We start from the raw sequence: 16,248 nt of genomic DNA, 5'->3' as shown, positions 1-16,248 counted from the left end.
GATAATTGGTGTCTTTTTGCTTTGTTCTAGAAATAGCAAACTTGGTTCTCATTCTGTTCTGCATGCAATGAAGCAGCAGCTCTGTGCTGTATTGGCAGGACCAATGCTGGCTAGAAGATCTCTTTCTGGCTTTGTAGCTCAGTGTGTACCTCAAATCAGCAGCCCTTCAGGAGGGCTCTGTGTTCTGGGTCTGCATCTTCTTGGCTGGACACACTAGAAATCTGTACACAAAGAAATACACTCTGTCGTAAGTCAGGAACAAGTGCTCACTCCAAGTTTTTATTGAAATTGAACACAGTATTCAAGCATGGTTCTGGTTGAGAATCTAGATAGCTAATCTCTGTTTTTACAGTATGCCTCAGTTAACCCTTCTGGTGTACATTCCCAGGAACATGGAAGTGAGCAGGCACCTCGTCTCTCAGCCGACCACCACCGTGTCATCCCCAACAAACTGGTAAACTGGGACCTCGAGGTTTAAGGGAGCAGGACCTTTCCTGATTCTGCCAGAGGCGTCATAGTGGGAGCCGTGGCAGGGGCAGTAGTAGCCGCCAAAATCCCCGGAGTTGGCGATGGGGACACAGCCCAGGTGAGTGCACACACCCACCAGGATCACCCACTCGGGCTTCTTCACTCTGTCTAAGTCGTGCTGTGGATCCCTCAGCTGAGACAGATCAACTTCAGCCTCCTGACTAATTTCTGCCTGGGTTCTGTGACGCACAAAAAGGGGCTTCCCTCTCCACTTGAAAGCCATGTTCTTCCCTTCTGGAATGTCAGACAGCTTGATCTCGATCTTGGACAAGGCCAGCACATCAGCAGAGGCACTCAGGCTGGAAATAAACTGCGTGACAACATTCTTGGCAACGTAGGCAGTTGCTACACCTGTGGCTGCAGTCATCAGGTAGGAGAAGCCTTTCCTGGAATCACTGCTGCCTTGGGAAGATGCGTGGGGATCTTGCACATCCTCGCGGCGATAGGCAGAGAAGTCAGGGACCGTGACATCGTTGTGGACACAGCGCACGCTGGCAGGGGCTGCACGGAAAAGAACAGCAAATGACACCACTTGCAGGTAAAACACACCGTCATGCATTTGAAATGTTATGTTATTCCAAAGTCTGGGTAGGGTTCCATTAATAGTTTCAATTTTAAGTTATATGAAAATGGTTTTCAGAGGGAATTTTTGGTACATTAACAGGTGATCTGTGAAACTGGTTTCCCTACTGTTTGAAAAAGAAACCTGATCAGGGTGCAGAAAATCTGTGGGAAGTTCTGGGTTTCTGTGAAAAAAAGTGAAGTGTTTTATAAGTAAATTTCAAGAAAAAACTCCTGTAGGATACCATGACTAGCTCAGAAAAGACAGACCTGTTTTCCATTCAAATGTTTCCTTGTAAAGAGCTGCTAAGAAGAAATCTGATGTAGTGAAGTTTGCACATCTGCAGTGTAACACTTCTGTGCTATTTTTTGTCTGAAGTAACTATGCCTGTAATAGTATTAAGTGTGTGGTTAAGCATTTTTAAAATTAAAAATATCAGGCATCCTCTTTCATATTAAACTGTTGCTCTAGTTAAAAGCCACAGTAAATAATTTTAAACTTTCAGTCCCCAGGCTCACTTTTCAGCAGATTTAGAGATAAAGCTAACAGCTATCCAATTTTAAGCGGGATTCCCCCATCAAACCTGTGTGCTAAAGTAACAGGATAGGAAGGATAACTAAAAGGCCTCCCATGAGTTTCTCTGACAAAAGAAAGCTGCTTCCCCCACTGAAAATCTACAAGCCAAAGAAAAGAATATGGCAAGGACAGAACACATAACTTGACAAAGCACAACCTGTTACTTGGAAGAGTATTTAGTATTTGTATTTTCTTGTAGTTGGCACAAAGTTAGCAGATGTCTCAAAGTACTTAAGCTCTCAGGGCTTTATATGCCTTATAGTGAGAATAATTACATTTATTTACAAGTAACTCAACATTGGGAATGTAATTGCTATAGGATTTTAACTGCAAAGAAATTAAGCTGAAAAACAAAATTCTGAGATAGTGCTCCATACTAAGTTATTTCAGTATCAAGGCTTAAAGCATGTAGTAAAGAAGTAATATGGCTAACTTCTAAAAAATTTGCTATACTCAGTGAAAAGCATGTTTGATGTTAATTAAAATGTAGAGCTAAATGGCTAAATGTCAGCTATGTCAGTTACAGATTTGTAGAGTTTTCACCTGAACAAACCCTTTACAGCTGAGGGTGAAGGAAACAGCTGTAATTGCTACAGAACATCTGCACGGCAGTGCTCTGCGTTCCATCAGTGCCAGCTGCCGAGCCGGGCAGCAGCTCTCAGGAACTGCAAGCCCGTGTAGCCACAGCCCTCAGGCCAGAGGTCGGGTTCTAAGGAACAACTCGGGGACACTCCCTGGCTGATGCCTTTCCAACCTGGGGGCACCACAGGGTAAAACACAAGGTGTGTTCTCACTGCACCCGTGTCCGCAGTTAAAAACCTTCCCGAATCACAGCATTGAGCTGCATTTCCTCAGCGGTAAAATACAAACAGCCTGAGCTGTCCGTGTCCCCCCGCAGAACCGCCTGGAGCCAGGGCTGTGCCCTGGGCTGACCCTGCCCGGGCCGAGCTCAGCCGCTCTGGTCCCTGCAGCCCGCCCCGCTCTGGGAGAGTCACTGAGAGCCAGCTGGCATTCCAGTGCCCTTGAACGAGCTCTGGAGCTGTAAATGCGTGCGAATTGCGATGGTGACAACAGAATCAAACATTTAAAAACCCCGAACGGCCCACCCGCCCTGCTCTCCTTCCCGGCTCTGCTCCCCCGGCGGCCGGGCCGGACCCGGTTCTCCCGGCCGGGCCGGGCCGGGCGTTGCCCAGGAGCGCTGGCAGGGCCCTCGCTGAGCCCTCGGCTGTGGCAGCCCCCGCCCGCCCCGCCGCGCCCCCGGCCCGCACCGTTCAGGCTGGCGCTGGCGACGAGCCCCCCGCGGGCGGCGCGGCCGCTCAGGGACTCCCGGCAGAGCAGAGGCTGCTTCGGGTCCAGCGGCACCTTGCGGTCCCGGTGCGCGACGGCCGGGGCGAGCGGACGGAGCGGGCCGGGCACGGCGTGGGCGGCGGCGGACACGAAGGGCGCGAAGGGCCCGGCGCGGGCGGCCACGGACAGCATGGCGGCGTCCCCCCGGCGACCTTCCCCGCCGGCGCGCGCCCCTTACACGTCACGGCGCCGCGGGCTCGCGCGGCGGTGACGTCACGCGCCGGCGCGCGGGGGTGACGCAGTCGCGGAGTCGGTGCCGTGGGGGAGCGTGGGGCTCCTGGGCAGCGGCTCCTTTGCCTTGCCTTTTCCCTTTCTCTCTTTTTTTTTGTTTCCTTTTTTCCGTCCTTCCCCACCCTCCTTTTCCATTCCCTTTCCCTTTCTTTCGGCCTGCTCGTGTTCTGTGTTGGCGCAGGTGTGGCTGGATGTGTTCCCGGGTCACCCTCGGTTGGGGCAGGCCTGTGCTGTAGGCCCGGGTCCCTGCGGGGATCCCCGAGGCAGCTGCAGTCACAGTGGGACATTTCGGGAAGGGTTTGGGACACGCGAGCGCTGCTCTGCCTCCCCTGCAGGACACGGATCCTTTGAAACACAGCGGCGTGACCCCAAAACACCTTGGAGAGCTTAGCGTGGTTTTTTCCTTGCTGTTCTCGGGATGTGATTTTGAGCTGTGGAATAAAAATACTTGGAAGAGAATTGTGTCGCTTCTAGGATACTACATGTCCTTCATTATTCTACTTGTGCAGTGCATGATTTTTGCTCCTTTTTCTTTCTTTTCTCTTAGCTTACTCATTTCATTATTTTTTTTTTTTTTTTGTCTTTGGTAGTCCTGGACCAGTTTCAATTTGTGAAAAAAAAATAACTTTTTTCAGCTTCTCATAAGAAATTGGTTGAGGGGTACATTTTACTTATGGTTTGAGGATGCAAAGCATTTGATAACAAGCCAGTTCACTCTAGGGGCTGTTCTGGGGGTGGGGGTTAATTGCAAGGCTAAGGGGACAGTAAATATATCACATAATTTATATCACATAGCTACATTGCTCTGGACTAAAGGAGACAACTACTCTTCCACTAATGACTGGAGCAAATAAATAAATAAATATCTGTTGAGTTTTTGGTGTGGTTTTTTTGTGGTTTATTTTAGTTTTTTGGGTTTTTTTTCCCATTAAATCTATTTTGCTTTATAATAACATTCTTATGCTTGACTTGTTACAGCTTTCAATGGTAAGATGTAGTTTGTTAGTGATGGATACACTGGTGGATGCTCCAGTCAACCCTTTTAACCTTCTTTAGAAGCTTGACCTTTAAGCTTCTGAAAATTTCCCAAAATGCAGGATCAACTTGACACAGAGATACATTTGAAGATATTTAAGCTGAACCATCCTCTAGAAAACAATTTCCCAGCTACCCAGCCCAGGCCATTCATGCTGTGAAGCTTTAGTGGCTCATACTGGCTGTATGAAGAACTATTATTTTGAAATTCAGCTCTTGCTAATGATATTGCTACTAAATTATTTTATGATTGTACATTAAAGCCCCCCCCCCCCCCCCCCCAATCTTTGTAGAATGGTAGTTTAAGGACTGGCCTTATTAAGATTTATTTAAGGGGTTGACTTTTTCATTTTCTTTTTAACTGTTAACTGTACTGAAATATGGTAGTTCTAATTAAGTGGGATGGATCATTCCAGTCTCAGTCCTATTGATCTATAATTTATTTCTTTCCCAGCACATTTGTGACATCTAAGCCTGAGTAGATAATGATTTACCCAACTCAGTTCACTGTACTTTTGGTAACTGTAGTCACTGGTGATGCAGTAATTAAAGGGCACCATAATGATATGCAAAGGTAATTTGTAGAAATTATGGGGGCTATCACTCAGTACATGGGATGGGAATAAACAGTATTCAGGTAGAGGGGGTAGAAAACTGGGAAGGCCATTTTAACAGCACAAGTTTTATAATCATCACTTAGGAGGAAAAGAGCTACAGAAAGAGGATATTTTCCATTACCTAACAGATGATAAAATTATTATCATAGAATGTTCTGGAAGAGACCCCTCAGGATCATCAAGTCCAATTCCTGGCCCTGCACAGAACACCCTGAGAGTCCCACTGTGTGCCTGGGGGCATTGTCCAAACACTTCTTGAGCTCAGCCAGGCTTGCAGCTGTGCCCAGTGCCCTGGGGAGCCTGTCCCAGTGCCCAGCCACCCTCTGGGTTACCCATGTTTTCCTGCTCTCCAATCCAAACCGCCCCTGAGCCAGCTCCCAGCCATTTCTCAAGTCCTGTTGTCGTTCAGAGAGTGAAAAGATCTTGTCCTGCCCTTGTGCTTCTCCCTGTGAGACCACAACGAGGTCACACGAAAGCTCCGATCCCAGGTGAATGAGTGCTAGTAGAGCTAAAGGAGATATTTTGTGGTTCACCATGAAAGTGAGGATTTGGGCTAATACTTACAGGAGGGTTTCGTTGGCAGATATGACCTCATCTCAAATGATATATTATTCTGACTTGGGGTGGGGAGACTGTTCTCAGAGATGTTTGGCAAAATGTGCTTGCTACTTGTGGAGTTTTTTGACAAAATGAGGTACTGTGACAGAACAGTAGTTACAGGACAAGGAGAAGTGGGTATAAATTTAAAGAGGGGAAATTTAGGTTAGATACCAGGAGGGAATTCCCTACTGTGAGAGTGGTGAGACACCAAACAGGTTGTCCAGGGAGCAGGTTGGAAGGAGCTTGGAGCAACCTGGTCTAGTGGGAGGTGTCCCTGACCATGGCAGAGGAGGATGGGACAAGATGATCTTTAATGTCCCTTCCAATTCCTTAATATTCTATGATTATTTGGGAAAGAATGGTTGTGAATTTTTTAGACTTAAATCTGAATTCAAACTCCAGTGTGGTTAGAATACAAATAAAACATTAAAATATTACAGCAAAAAGGAACTACATTCTATTATCAGAGTTCAAAAAGGAATAATTTTAATTTTAAAATGACTAAGCAAATTCTGGAGTGTAGGTGTTTCTTTGAGATCTGTGGTTCAGCTTGTATTACTGAGCATCAATACTGAGCATTTTCCAGCCAAACATGAAAGTAAAATGCCAGCATGGCATTGTGTAAACCATCCAAACAGACCTCTGTGACTGTTTTTGTGCATTCATACAAGCATTAGCCTCATGTAAATTTATATTGCTTAATGTTCCTGTCCTCCTAAAGTTAAAAGTTCCTTTGCATCAAGACAAAAGCTATAAGATGTCAGGGCTGCAGCATTATGAAGTAGATGAAAAGTATTGTAATGCTTTTGTACAGTGCCTTTTTCCATGTAGAATTCATTCTCATGTTTGTTTTCCTTAGAGATAAACCGTAGAACTTGGATGGCTTTTTGCTAAAATGTTGGTCACCCCAGGCAACTTGATCTCACCACAAAGTTCTCTCTTCTTAGTTCTTTGCCATCTTGCATAATTTTTATGCCCTGAAAACTCAGTGCTACTAAACTTGAGATGTCAAGGTTTACATTTTCTTCTTGGTTTTGAATTGGTAATCATTTTTTTTTCCCTGAATAAGCTTGTTCAGAAACAAAAAAACCAAGAAAACAAACAAACAAACCACCAAGCTTCAGCTGTGGAGTGTTTTTAGTACAGCAGTCGTTGTTAATCAGCTGTTTAGAAAAGTGCACCCTACTCTGAGAGCAGCTCCAAATGTCTGCAGTGGTTCCTTTGCAGAATTAATGTCCATTACAGCGCTTTTGGTCTCGTGCTGTGGCACTGGGGAATCTGTCATACAAATTTGAAGGTAGATTTGTTTATGCAGGACAGTTTGTTTAAGGTTAAAGTCATGGAGACCCTTTTATAATAGTTAGACTTTCTTTGAATGTTCTTTGAAGTTGGTCTATCACTTTGAAAAGTCACAGGGTGTGATCTAAAGGAATGTATATGAAATGTGAGGAACAAAAATAGACAGTAAAATGAGGAAGAAAAAATCTAGGAATATTTGGTTGGTCAAACATTTCCCTCCTGCTACTCAGATTAGTTGAGATGATGACACCTCAGTGCTACAGTCTAATCTAAATTGAGCTTTTATTCAGGCAAGGAAGAAATAAGTTCAAGTATCATGAGGGAAGAAGAGATCTGCTGGAAGCTTTTTACTACTCTTTCTATTAATGCAGGAGTAATTAGCAGGTGTTCACAGCCTCAGCAGCCATCTTATTCTAGATCTCTTACAGCCCTGCTCGATAAGGCCAAGATAAATTGCCTGGAGCAGAAGGGCATGGAATATCTGTTACCAACAGACATGCACTCAATGTTTTGTGTATAAAATACTCAAATAAGAGATAAATACAAAGAAAGCATATTTCTCAAAAAAAAAAAAAAAAAGCATGTGAAGCATTCCATTGGACAGAAAGCATGGGATATTCTGAGTCACTTGTAGAGGGGCAAGAAAAAAAAACCCATTGGAGGAAATGAAATTAAAAGACTAAGATCTAAGATTACATTAAAGATTTACATAACTGTGACATGGACAGAGAGTCATATATATGTGAGATTGATAAGATCTGCTCACACAAATCAGAAATGGCACCAAAAGGTGTCTGACCAAGCAGAAGCCAAAGGCTACATGAGAACTGCCTGGGGCAGCATCAAAGGCTGCTCAGCAAGGCGGCAGCTAAAGCCTAAATGAAGTTGCCTGGAGCATCATCAAAATGTCAGTTTGAGGGAGAATATTTTCTCCCTTCCTCTTGTTTTCTCTATTCACATTTCATGAAAAAACCCTGACATTTCTTGAAGGGCATGTGTTTGACTCCCATCTGGCTTCCACTATTATATATTATTTGCTTTTTATGACACCTGAAGATGGAAACTTTCCAACTTCATGACCATCTTTGACTAAAATCTGAAAGGCTGAACAAAGGAGAATCCTGGTTTCTTTTGCTTTTCTTATGTATTTCTTGCAATTAATGCATTTGAAGAACTCCATCTTGTGTCTGGTGCCCATCTGACAATGTTTCTGGGGGATGGGGAAAAGAAATTCTCCCCAGAGTTGTGCATGAAAAGGGATTAGACTCCTGGCTATGACTAGTGAGTGACTAGGCTGTCCCTTCCCAGTCTGCTGACTGCCCTGCCTTTGGTTGGTGAAACCCCTGGTGTTGTTTAAAGCTTTAGCTGTGTATGCTGTAACAACTCTTCTGAGATTGATAGCAAATCTCTCACAGTGGCACAGTTAAGCACAAAGCTTACAGAAATAGAGTATTTATAATGTTTCAGAGGACCATAAATTATTGGTTTGTCAGAATAACCGTGTTCCTAGGACTACAAAGCAGAAGCAGGGAGGGGAATAGTAGCACTTGAGCTAAGCTTGCTGCTTGATGCAGGGCCAAAAAATCTCACTTGCTACCGTGTGTGTAGATATGCCACTATGAGACCTCAGTGAAGTGGCAGAATATGGAGGGTGACATTTAAAAAGTGACAAAGGAAATCACTTCATGTCAATTTTATGGTGTATAGCACAGATCTTGATCATCGTTACGCTCTCCTGTAAGCTTTTCCCTGATGCAAGGTTGCTGAACCTTGGCTTCAAACTGGCTTTAAACCAGCATAAAGCAGATAATGGCAAAGGAGGAGCATTTTTGTAATGCTTGGAGCTGTTGGCAATACAGAGCCATGCCATTAAGAGCTAATGCAATGAAAGTGTCCCCATGTCATAACTTTCTCCCTTTCCTCCCCTTTACAATTGCTGTGCAGAGGCTTTGCCTGTAGCCTTTTCTCATCTGGGTGCTGAAGCTGAGCTGTAGCAGCTGATTCTCCAATAAACCATAATGCAGTGTGTGTTCCTGCCTCGGTCTGAGCTGCATTCTGAGATCTGTGCTACTGGAGGGGACAGTAGCAGTTTATAAACACTGCTGAGAGCAAAGCACTGGGCCTGTGCTCAGTGCAGCTTGAGCTCTGTGTGTGATAAGTGGGTAACCTGTGCCTGAATTGAGCTAATTGCCCACTGTCATCATCACCTAAATTATCTTAGAGCTATTTTAAATGCTTCAACAGTACCTTATAGAAACTTGCCTCTAATGCAAAATAATTTTTTTTTATCATCTGATTTTTTTTTTTGTGTGATGCCTTTATTTTCTGTCCTTTATATACAGAAAGAATAAATAAAAGCCTTTTCCTCTCTTTTTGTGCTTAGTTATGAGAATAATTATGCTACTGAGGCTGAGCCTAATGGCTCCCAGTGGAGTTACTCCAAGTTTTTAAATTGGTTATATTTCATATTTTCATACTTTTAGTGACCCTTGGTGCAAGAAGTAGACATATACTAATGAAATCTGCTGAGGCAAACTTACCAAGCACTCTTTACTGAGGGGAAAAATCAGAATATAATATGGAAAGAATTAGAAAACTTATTTAAAGTTAGGATGAAATTTAGGATTATGAAATACAAGAACATTTAAAGATTCACACCAAATGTTTCTACCACAAATTACAGATTTATCATCAGAAGTGACGGGAGAAGAAAGAAGATCTAGCTATGTAGTGGGTGATCAAAGTATAATGGTGCACTGTGTGTGTTAAATAGGTAGTGGGATACTGGGACTTTCAATATGAGATTCTCAGCAGACAAAGGAAATAGTAATTTTATTATACAAAGCCCCTGCCCACGTAAGTAGACGGTTCTTCCTAAACCACTGAATGTGTAAATATTTTTCTCAATTTGCTGAACTTACTTTTCCAAAGAGTTCAGTGAGTGTGTCTCTGTGGGTCAGTCTCAGGGATGTTAGATGATAATCTTGGTTGTAACAAATTGCTGTGGAATGTTTGGATAAATAAATAACTAATCTGAAATGGGCAGTGCAATTGAGAGCAACTACACTGATTTCAGTTACTGAAACACATATCCCTGCCTACTTAGCAAAAGAAGTCAATGTGAATAAAAATGCAGATTATACTTCAAAGCTCATTCAGAGGAAATGGCTAATTGCAGAGGGTTTTTAGTTTTCTTTAGCCAGGTATGTAGATTAGTTTAATGATGCTGATGTGGGATTATCTGAGAAGAAAGGTGCAAAAAGGGTGATTTTTGCAGTGCTTATGTAAATGCATGTATATAATTTTGTCCCCTGTTAAAGGAACCTGCAATACTGTCAGCATTATTAAGATATAAATTATTGTCATTAAACAATAATTGTATTAGCTTGAATAAGGAGGCCTGGTAATGCCTTTCCATTCACATTAGTCCTTTTTCATGTGTACTGCTATAGGCTCTTCATTTTTCTCTCTTTTTTCACTTCAGTTATTGCAGTTATGCTGAACACTGGCAAAGTGTGTCATGGCATTGTGGTGAAGATACATTGTGTGAAGAGAAGAAATTTGAAATTTTCACTTGCTTACTGAAGTCTGAAAATACAGAATACATTATAAAAGGGTCTAGCTTCCACAGTGTCCTTCTTGAATTGTGTCATGTTTAAAAGAAATATATTGCTGCCTGTCCTTAAAATTAACAGCATAAAGAGGTGCCAGAGGACCAGGTGATTGTTGGCAGGCAGTTCACAGCCCAGAATGGAAGCAATGTAAGGTCAGAGCTCTCAGTTCCACTAATCCCAGATTGGTTCCTTTGCCATCATTAGCTTAAGTGGGGCACCTATAAAATCTTTACAAAAATAACACAACCTTCTTTGCTATCAAGAATAACATGAAAAGAATGCCATGAATGTAGTGTAGCAGGGTGAGCACTAAGTTATTATCTAAATTTAAAATACATAATATGTCAGAGCTCAGAAGTTGTCTTGTGCTCTGTCTCAGCTTTCTTAATGTGTTGCCAGACACAGGAAAGATGTTTGGTACAGGAAAAAACTTGGGCTTCTAAAATACTGCTTTGTATATTCTGAATTTCACTCTAGGGACACTATAAAGCAGAGAAGCCTTTAAAAGCATGAACAGGGTGATTCTATTTAGTTCTTTAACACAACAACAAAAGCTTCGCTGAAGTATCTTCCTCAGGTTTGTCTGTGCAGGAAAATTGACCTCAGTGCCACTCTGGAATGCATTCCCAAAGTGAGGTACAGCTCCCAGTGGTCACTTGGAGTGGGTTTGTCAGCCATGCTGGGGACAGTTCTGACACTCAGTGTGTTGCTACAGGTTGACTTCTGTCCACAAGGTCAGGTCTGTGAGATAAGAACTCTGTGATAAAAGAGGAAATCAGTTCAGCTCACAGTGCAGACCCATTTGATAATAAAAGCCACTTTAGCCTGGAGTAATGAATAAATTAGTTATTTAAAAAACATGACTGCTGACACAAAGTCAGCATTGGTTCATAAAGCAATGAAGGCCTATGAATGACATTTTCTAAGGAAGGCACTTGTCTGTTAGAGACAAACAGTTAAAACAGGCAGAAAATGAGTCTGAGCAGAAGAGAAGATATGCTGAGAAACTGGAATGAAACCATGGATACTGTAGAATATACTAACCAGGTTTCTTAGGAAAATACAAAAACTGCCTATGGCACCAAAGTGACTGAAAGGAAAATAAAGCAATAAATTGATTACACTTAAAATCAGTAAAATCACCCTGATTCCATAACAGCCTTGTCCTTGGTTCAAAGAAACAAACCCCCATTAATTAATTTTTAAAAGTGTAGTAAAGCAGGATATAATAGGTGAGAACTTCCAAATCTTAGAATTCCAGGGATGTGATCTGAAGCAGATCTTGGGGAAATGGAAGTGATGAGAATGTGTTTGTGCTCAACAGCATATCCCAGGTTTAAAAGTGGCTGCATTTCTAGGGTTGATGCTGTTCTTCAAAGTGAAAGATGATTATTGAGAAGAGTTTCTGTGTGGTTTGTGGACTCTTTTCTTGGGTGTCTGACACAAGGCATTTTTTATTTGTTATACCAGCTTTTATTTATTTGTAGAAACAGATGAACTGTCTCTATAGTGAATTTATTCTCTGGCAGAAACTCCAGCACTGTGTACCCACAGCACAGATAGTGTAACTACTATCATGTCCAAATTTACTTTCCCAAACAGAGAATGAATAGACAAAAATAATGTTAGAGTTCAAAGCTATTTTTGTACTTTATATAAAACATAGGGAATACTGGATCACTGATTCACATTTTCAAGGCAGTTCTGGAGTGGCTTTTTTTCAATACACTGCTTCATAGCAGAACAGGTTATAAATCATTTTATGGATGTTTATGGGGTCTCCCCCGTGCTCCATGTAATAAATATGCAGGACTGAGAAGCAGAGCTTTTTTTTGAGAGATTTTACATGTGCTTTTTTCATATGTGTTAAATTAAAGAGCAGGAAATTAAAAAGGGTGAATTTACTTGCAATTCTGTAGGTGATCAATTTATTTGCTGGATTTAGGATCCTGTACTTCTATGAATATATTTATTAATGCTGAGGGGGTGGACAGCTGAATTGGTATTAACAGAAGTTTAGTCTTTTGGAGAGCAGGATGTGGTCTCTGTTTTCACATTCATCTTTGTGTAACCTTGGAGATTGTTCTTTCTCTTTTATGTTTACTTTTCTTTTTCTCTTCTTTCTTATTTTTTAAAATTTTAAGTGGAATTTTTGTTTTGCGTGTTGAAATAAAACCACCTCAATAGGAGGATTTAGACCTCCATTTCTCTGTGCTTTAATTTCCTAGGAGAGCTTCTGCTGGAAAAGTATGACCTGGTATAAATTCATTCCTTAGAGCACTTGAGTCTTTAAGATGCTTCTTAGTTTGGTTGTTTTTGGGTTTTTTTTTTGCTTTTGGTTAATGCTGATTAATAATTGATCTCTCTTATCTACTCTGACTTCCCTTTCCAGGAGGAAAAAAGTGATTTGACATATTACTTTTTTAAAAAGCTTAAATTAATGAACATAGTAAATGTAGGCACACTGGTAAGCAGCATCCTGACCTAAAGAAGTAATTAAAAATAAATCATCCATCTCTAAGAAAGATAAAAATAATACTCGGTAAGAGTTGTTTCCGCAGCTTGAAAGCAAGAATAAATTTCTTAAAGCAAAATGAATGTTATAAGCATTTATTTTTGTGGGTGGAAAAAAGAGCCTAAAAATACTTAATACACAAAAAAAAAAATAAGAGCAAAGGCTGAAATAGCATAATCCTTTCATCTTCAAAATATGGAAATGGGATGGAATAGAGAAGGGAAATAGATCTTTAAATATTGAAATTCATTATCTTAAAGGAATTGCTCTGAACAGCACATTGGCAGTGTTAGTGCTGGCAGGAAAATCTGCCTGTGGGAGCGTGGAATGAAAATCGCCCAAGTGAGCTGTGGAAATCACTTTTCCATAGCAGCTGCCCATCAGATTTACACAGAAGTACATGAACAGGGTGTGGCTGCCCTTCGCCCTCCAGGACAGGGGCAGACAGATCTTGACTCTCATGTCTGAGCTGAAATCTCTATTCCCTTCCTATTGCAGGTGCTGAGTGACCACGCTGAAAGACTGTAGGGCCAGACCCAGCTCTCACTGAAGTCTGCTTTTTACCTTAGTAGCAAGCAAATTGGAGCAGCCATAGTTACTTATGATCCCTGTCAAAAATGTATCTGTCTCAGTTACTAGTGATGTCCTTTCGGGTTGTAAAATAATTTAGGGCTGTCCTATAAATAGCAGATTGCATTGCCATGGCAATTCTTTTTTTATGCCTAAAAGAACAGTGTCAGCCAGCTTGGAAATGCAGTGGCACCTGAGCTGGTCAGGAGGAAAGGAGCAGGCAGTTTGTCAGAAGCACTGAAGGATGGAGTTCAAGGCAGTAGGTCAAGGATGAAATCCTGGCCCTGTTGAGTTCAATGAGCTGTGTGTTGACTTAATTGGAGGCAGAATTTCACTCGAGATTTCCCTGAATAAGGGAAATTCTTTGAACAGTTGACATGTGTCCACCCTCTTGTCATCTTGCCCTCATTCTTCTCCCTCCTCTTGGCATTTCAATATTAGAAATGATTGGATAATTTATCAGTTCTTTTTGAAGCATGAGAAAACCTGGCAGAGGGTCCAAAGTTGAAAGTAACTCATCCTACCACAGTTTGAGATCCATGCTAATCATTGATTTTGAGTAGAGGTGATTTCCCCTTCAAATGGCTTCTCCCAGGGCCATCTCCCCACGTGCCTTCATGGGCAGGGACACAGAGGACACAGAGCAGCCAGGTCAGTCAGCCAGGGCCATCCAGTGACTCCAACCACTTGTGTGGGAACCTGGCCTCTTGGATTGCAACATCACCTCTAAAAATGTCACAGAACCTGAGGTGAGCATGCACTTGATACAAAGGCCCCATCCCTTGCAAGGGAATTTTGACAAGTAGCAGAGAACAATATATGACTTTGGGGAATTATTTTCATTTCCCAGCTCCCCGTGGATTTGCTTGAATGGCTAAAGAATTACAGATTGAAGTTTAGTCAAAGACAACTGTCAGTTACATTGTCTCAACATTCATATTGAAGATTTTAAGTGGTTCACAAAATGCTTTTTACATTTTTAAATTACTTCATGAGTATGGATCAATCAGCAAAATATAGCAGTAATGAGTTCCTTTTAATAGCAAAGAGCTTGCTAATTACCATGCTGATTATATGAACCAAGTTTTTAGCCAACAAAAAAGCTCCTGCAGGCAGTGTCCTTCCACCTGCTGAGGGGCTGGCAATTCTCATTAAAAAATAAGAGGAAATAATTACTCTTTTTAGTCTGTTTCAAATCTTAGGGAAAAAAAGTGTGCTCACTCACTTTCTATGTGTGACATCATCTGAAATTAGTAGATGCTTTCACGGGTATTTGAAAGGAAAAAATTAAAAATAGCTGCTCACAAAACCCATCCTTTTCCATTTCAAAAGGAAGGCCTTCCAGGGCTGAGGTTTCATCTGGGGCCTGTCTGTGAGCAGGTGTCCCTTTTTCCAGGATGTGTTTTTGGTTTCTCCCAGCACCAGGCTCTGTTGGGCAGCCGAGGGATGAGTTCTGGGCAGGGGGAGCTGCCTGCTCTCCCTGGGCTGAAAACCTGATTTTCCTCCGCTCAGCCTGGCTGCCACAGCCTTCCCCACACGCTCAGAGGATGAGTTCTCTCGGAGGCAGCAGCAGCTGGGCTAAAATCAAACTCAAAATGAGCTTTGGAAATGTGCTCTGGGTTCTCAGCTATCCCAAAGCCAGGGGAGGGGCTGTTGGTTGTGGAATTGTGGAGTTTGAGAAATCTGTGGGCTCCAGGGCAGCTTGGGAAAATTACTGTCTCTGTGTCTCATCTGGGGTGCTCCTTGTTAATTCAGGAAAAGTCATGAGGTGCTTAGAGGCTGGGGCTAAACAAGGTAATCATGTAGGCTTTAGGCAGGAAAGAACAAAGGAGAGCAAATCTGAAAGCCTTTTTGTCATTATTTTTGTGTTCTAAAATTCCTTATATTTCAAAAGAAAAGTTCATTCTAGCAGATGCTTAAACCCTTTTTACTTTAGATAATTTGGAAGAAGAGAGAGGGAACTGTGAAATATCCCTTGGGACTCCTGCCTGATCTAGACCTGGCAGTCCATGCATCCATGGCACTGTTACTTCCTGAAATGATTCCTTCCTCTTGGATTTATGGCTACCACACAGATTGGATTGTTAATGCTATGCAAATAGTAGTTGTCAAAAGGTTCATTTCCACAATTTATTTATCTTTCTAAGGAACTTCTAGTGCAATGAACCTTAATTTTGAATCAAGTTGGGTGTTTTTGGTTGTGGTTTAGATGGAAGAGGTTTGTATCACATTGTTCAGATTCTGAAAGCAAGGATGTTGGAGGGGGTGCTGAACACTAAGCAATAACAGCTGGCAGAAATCTGAATTTCATCTAGGAAAATCACAGGTGACAAAGTTACGGAACATTCACCATCTCATTTTAAATGTGGGTGTGTGTTCAGCCTTGCTTCTTAAAGATAATTTTATCAGAAATTGAACTCCTTACTCGTGCTCCAAGCAGAGACCAGGGTGTGTCCAATCCTTGCTCCTAAAAATACCATAATGATAGCACAACCTTGGGTGGGAAACAACATGGACTGCTTTTTCCACATGTTTTGTTTTCTTCAATGGGTAAAGAAGGAAATTCACCTTTAGCTCCTAGAAAACCAGTATTTTTGTCAGTGGTATAATTCTTTCAAACATAAATGAGGATCCTCTACCTTATTTTTCTCTGCAGGAAAATAGATTATTACCTTTTTCTACTGGAACACTGAAAAAATCTTAAATTTTAAAAAGGGAAAAAAAAATGAAGATAAGGATATTTCCTTTTAGTGT

General features: G+C 41.9%; 1 protein-coding gene and 1 long non-coding RNA gene across 2 annotated transcripts in view; one reads left to right on the top strand and one right to left on the bottom strand.

Moving 5' to 3' along the window:
- Positions 1-252: 252 nt before the first annotated feature.
- Positions 253-3,225, bottom strand: UQCRFS1 (ubiquinol-cytochrome c reductase, Rieske iron-sulfur polypeptide 1). The gene is made up of 2 exons (XM_086846999.1): positions 2,935-3,225; positions 253-1,029 (listed from the first exon to the last, which is right to left on the bottom strand). The coding sequence occupies exons 1-2, from the start codon at positions 3,143-3,145 to the stop codon at positions 419-421; spliced, it is 822 nt and encodes a 273-aa protein (XP_086703125.1). The 5' UTR covers positions 3,146-3,225; the 3' UTR covers positions 253-418.
- Positions 389-16,248, top strand: part of LOC147650836 (uncharacterized) — a 133,508-nt gene continuing 117,648 nt past the window's right edge. Inside the window, exon 1 of the long non-coding RNA XR_015275201.1 lies at positions 389-1,066. This is a non-coding gene — a long non-coding RNA (uncharacterized LOC147650836). The remainder of the gene's footprint in view (positions 1,067-16,248) is intronic.

The sequence above is a fragment of the Cyanistes caeruleus genome, chromosome 12 (genome assembly GCF_971803275.1).
Source record: "Cyanistes caeruleus chromosome 12, bCyaCae1.hap1.1, whole genome shotgun sequence".
Lineage (NCBI taxonomy): Eukaryota > Metazoa > Chordata > Aves > Passeriformes > Paridae > Cyanistes > Cyanistes caeruleus.
The sequence above is the reverse complement of the archived record's forward strand: the minus strand, read 5'-3'. Positions and strand labels throughout refer to the sequence as shown.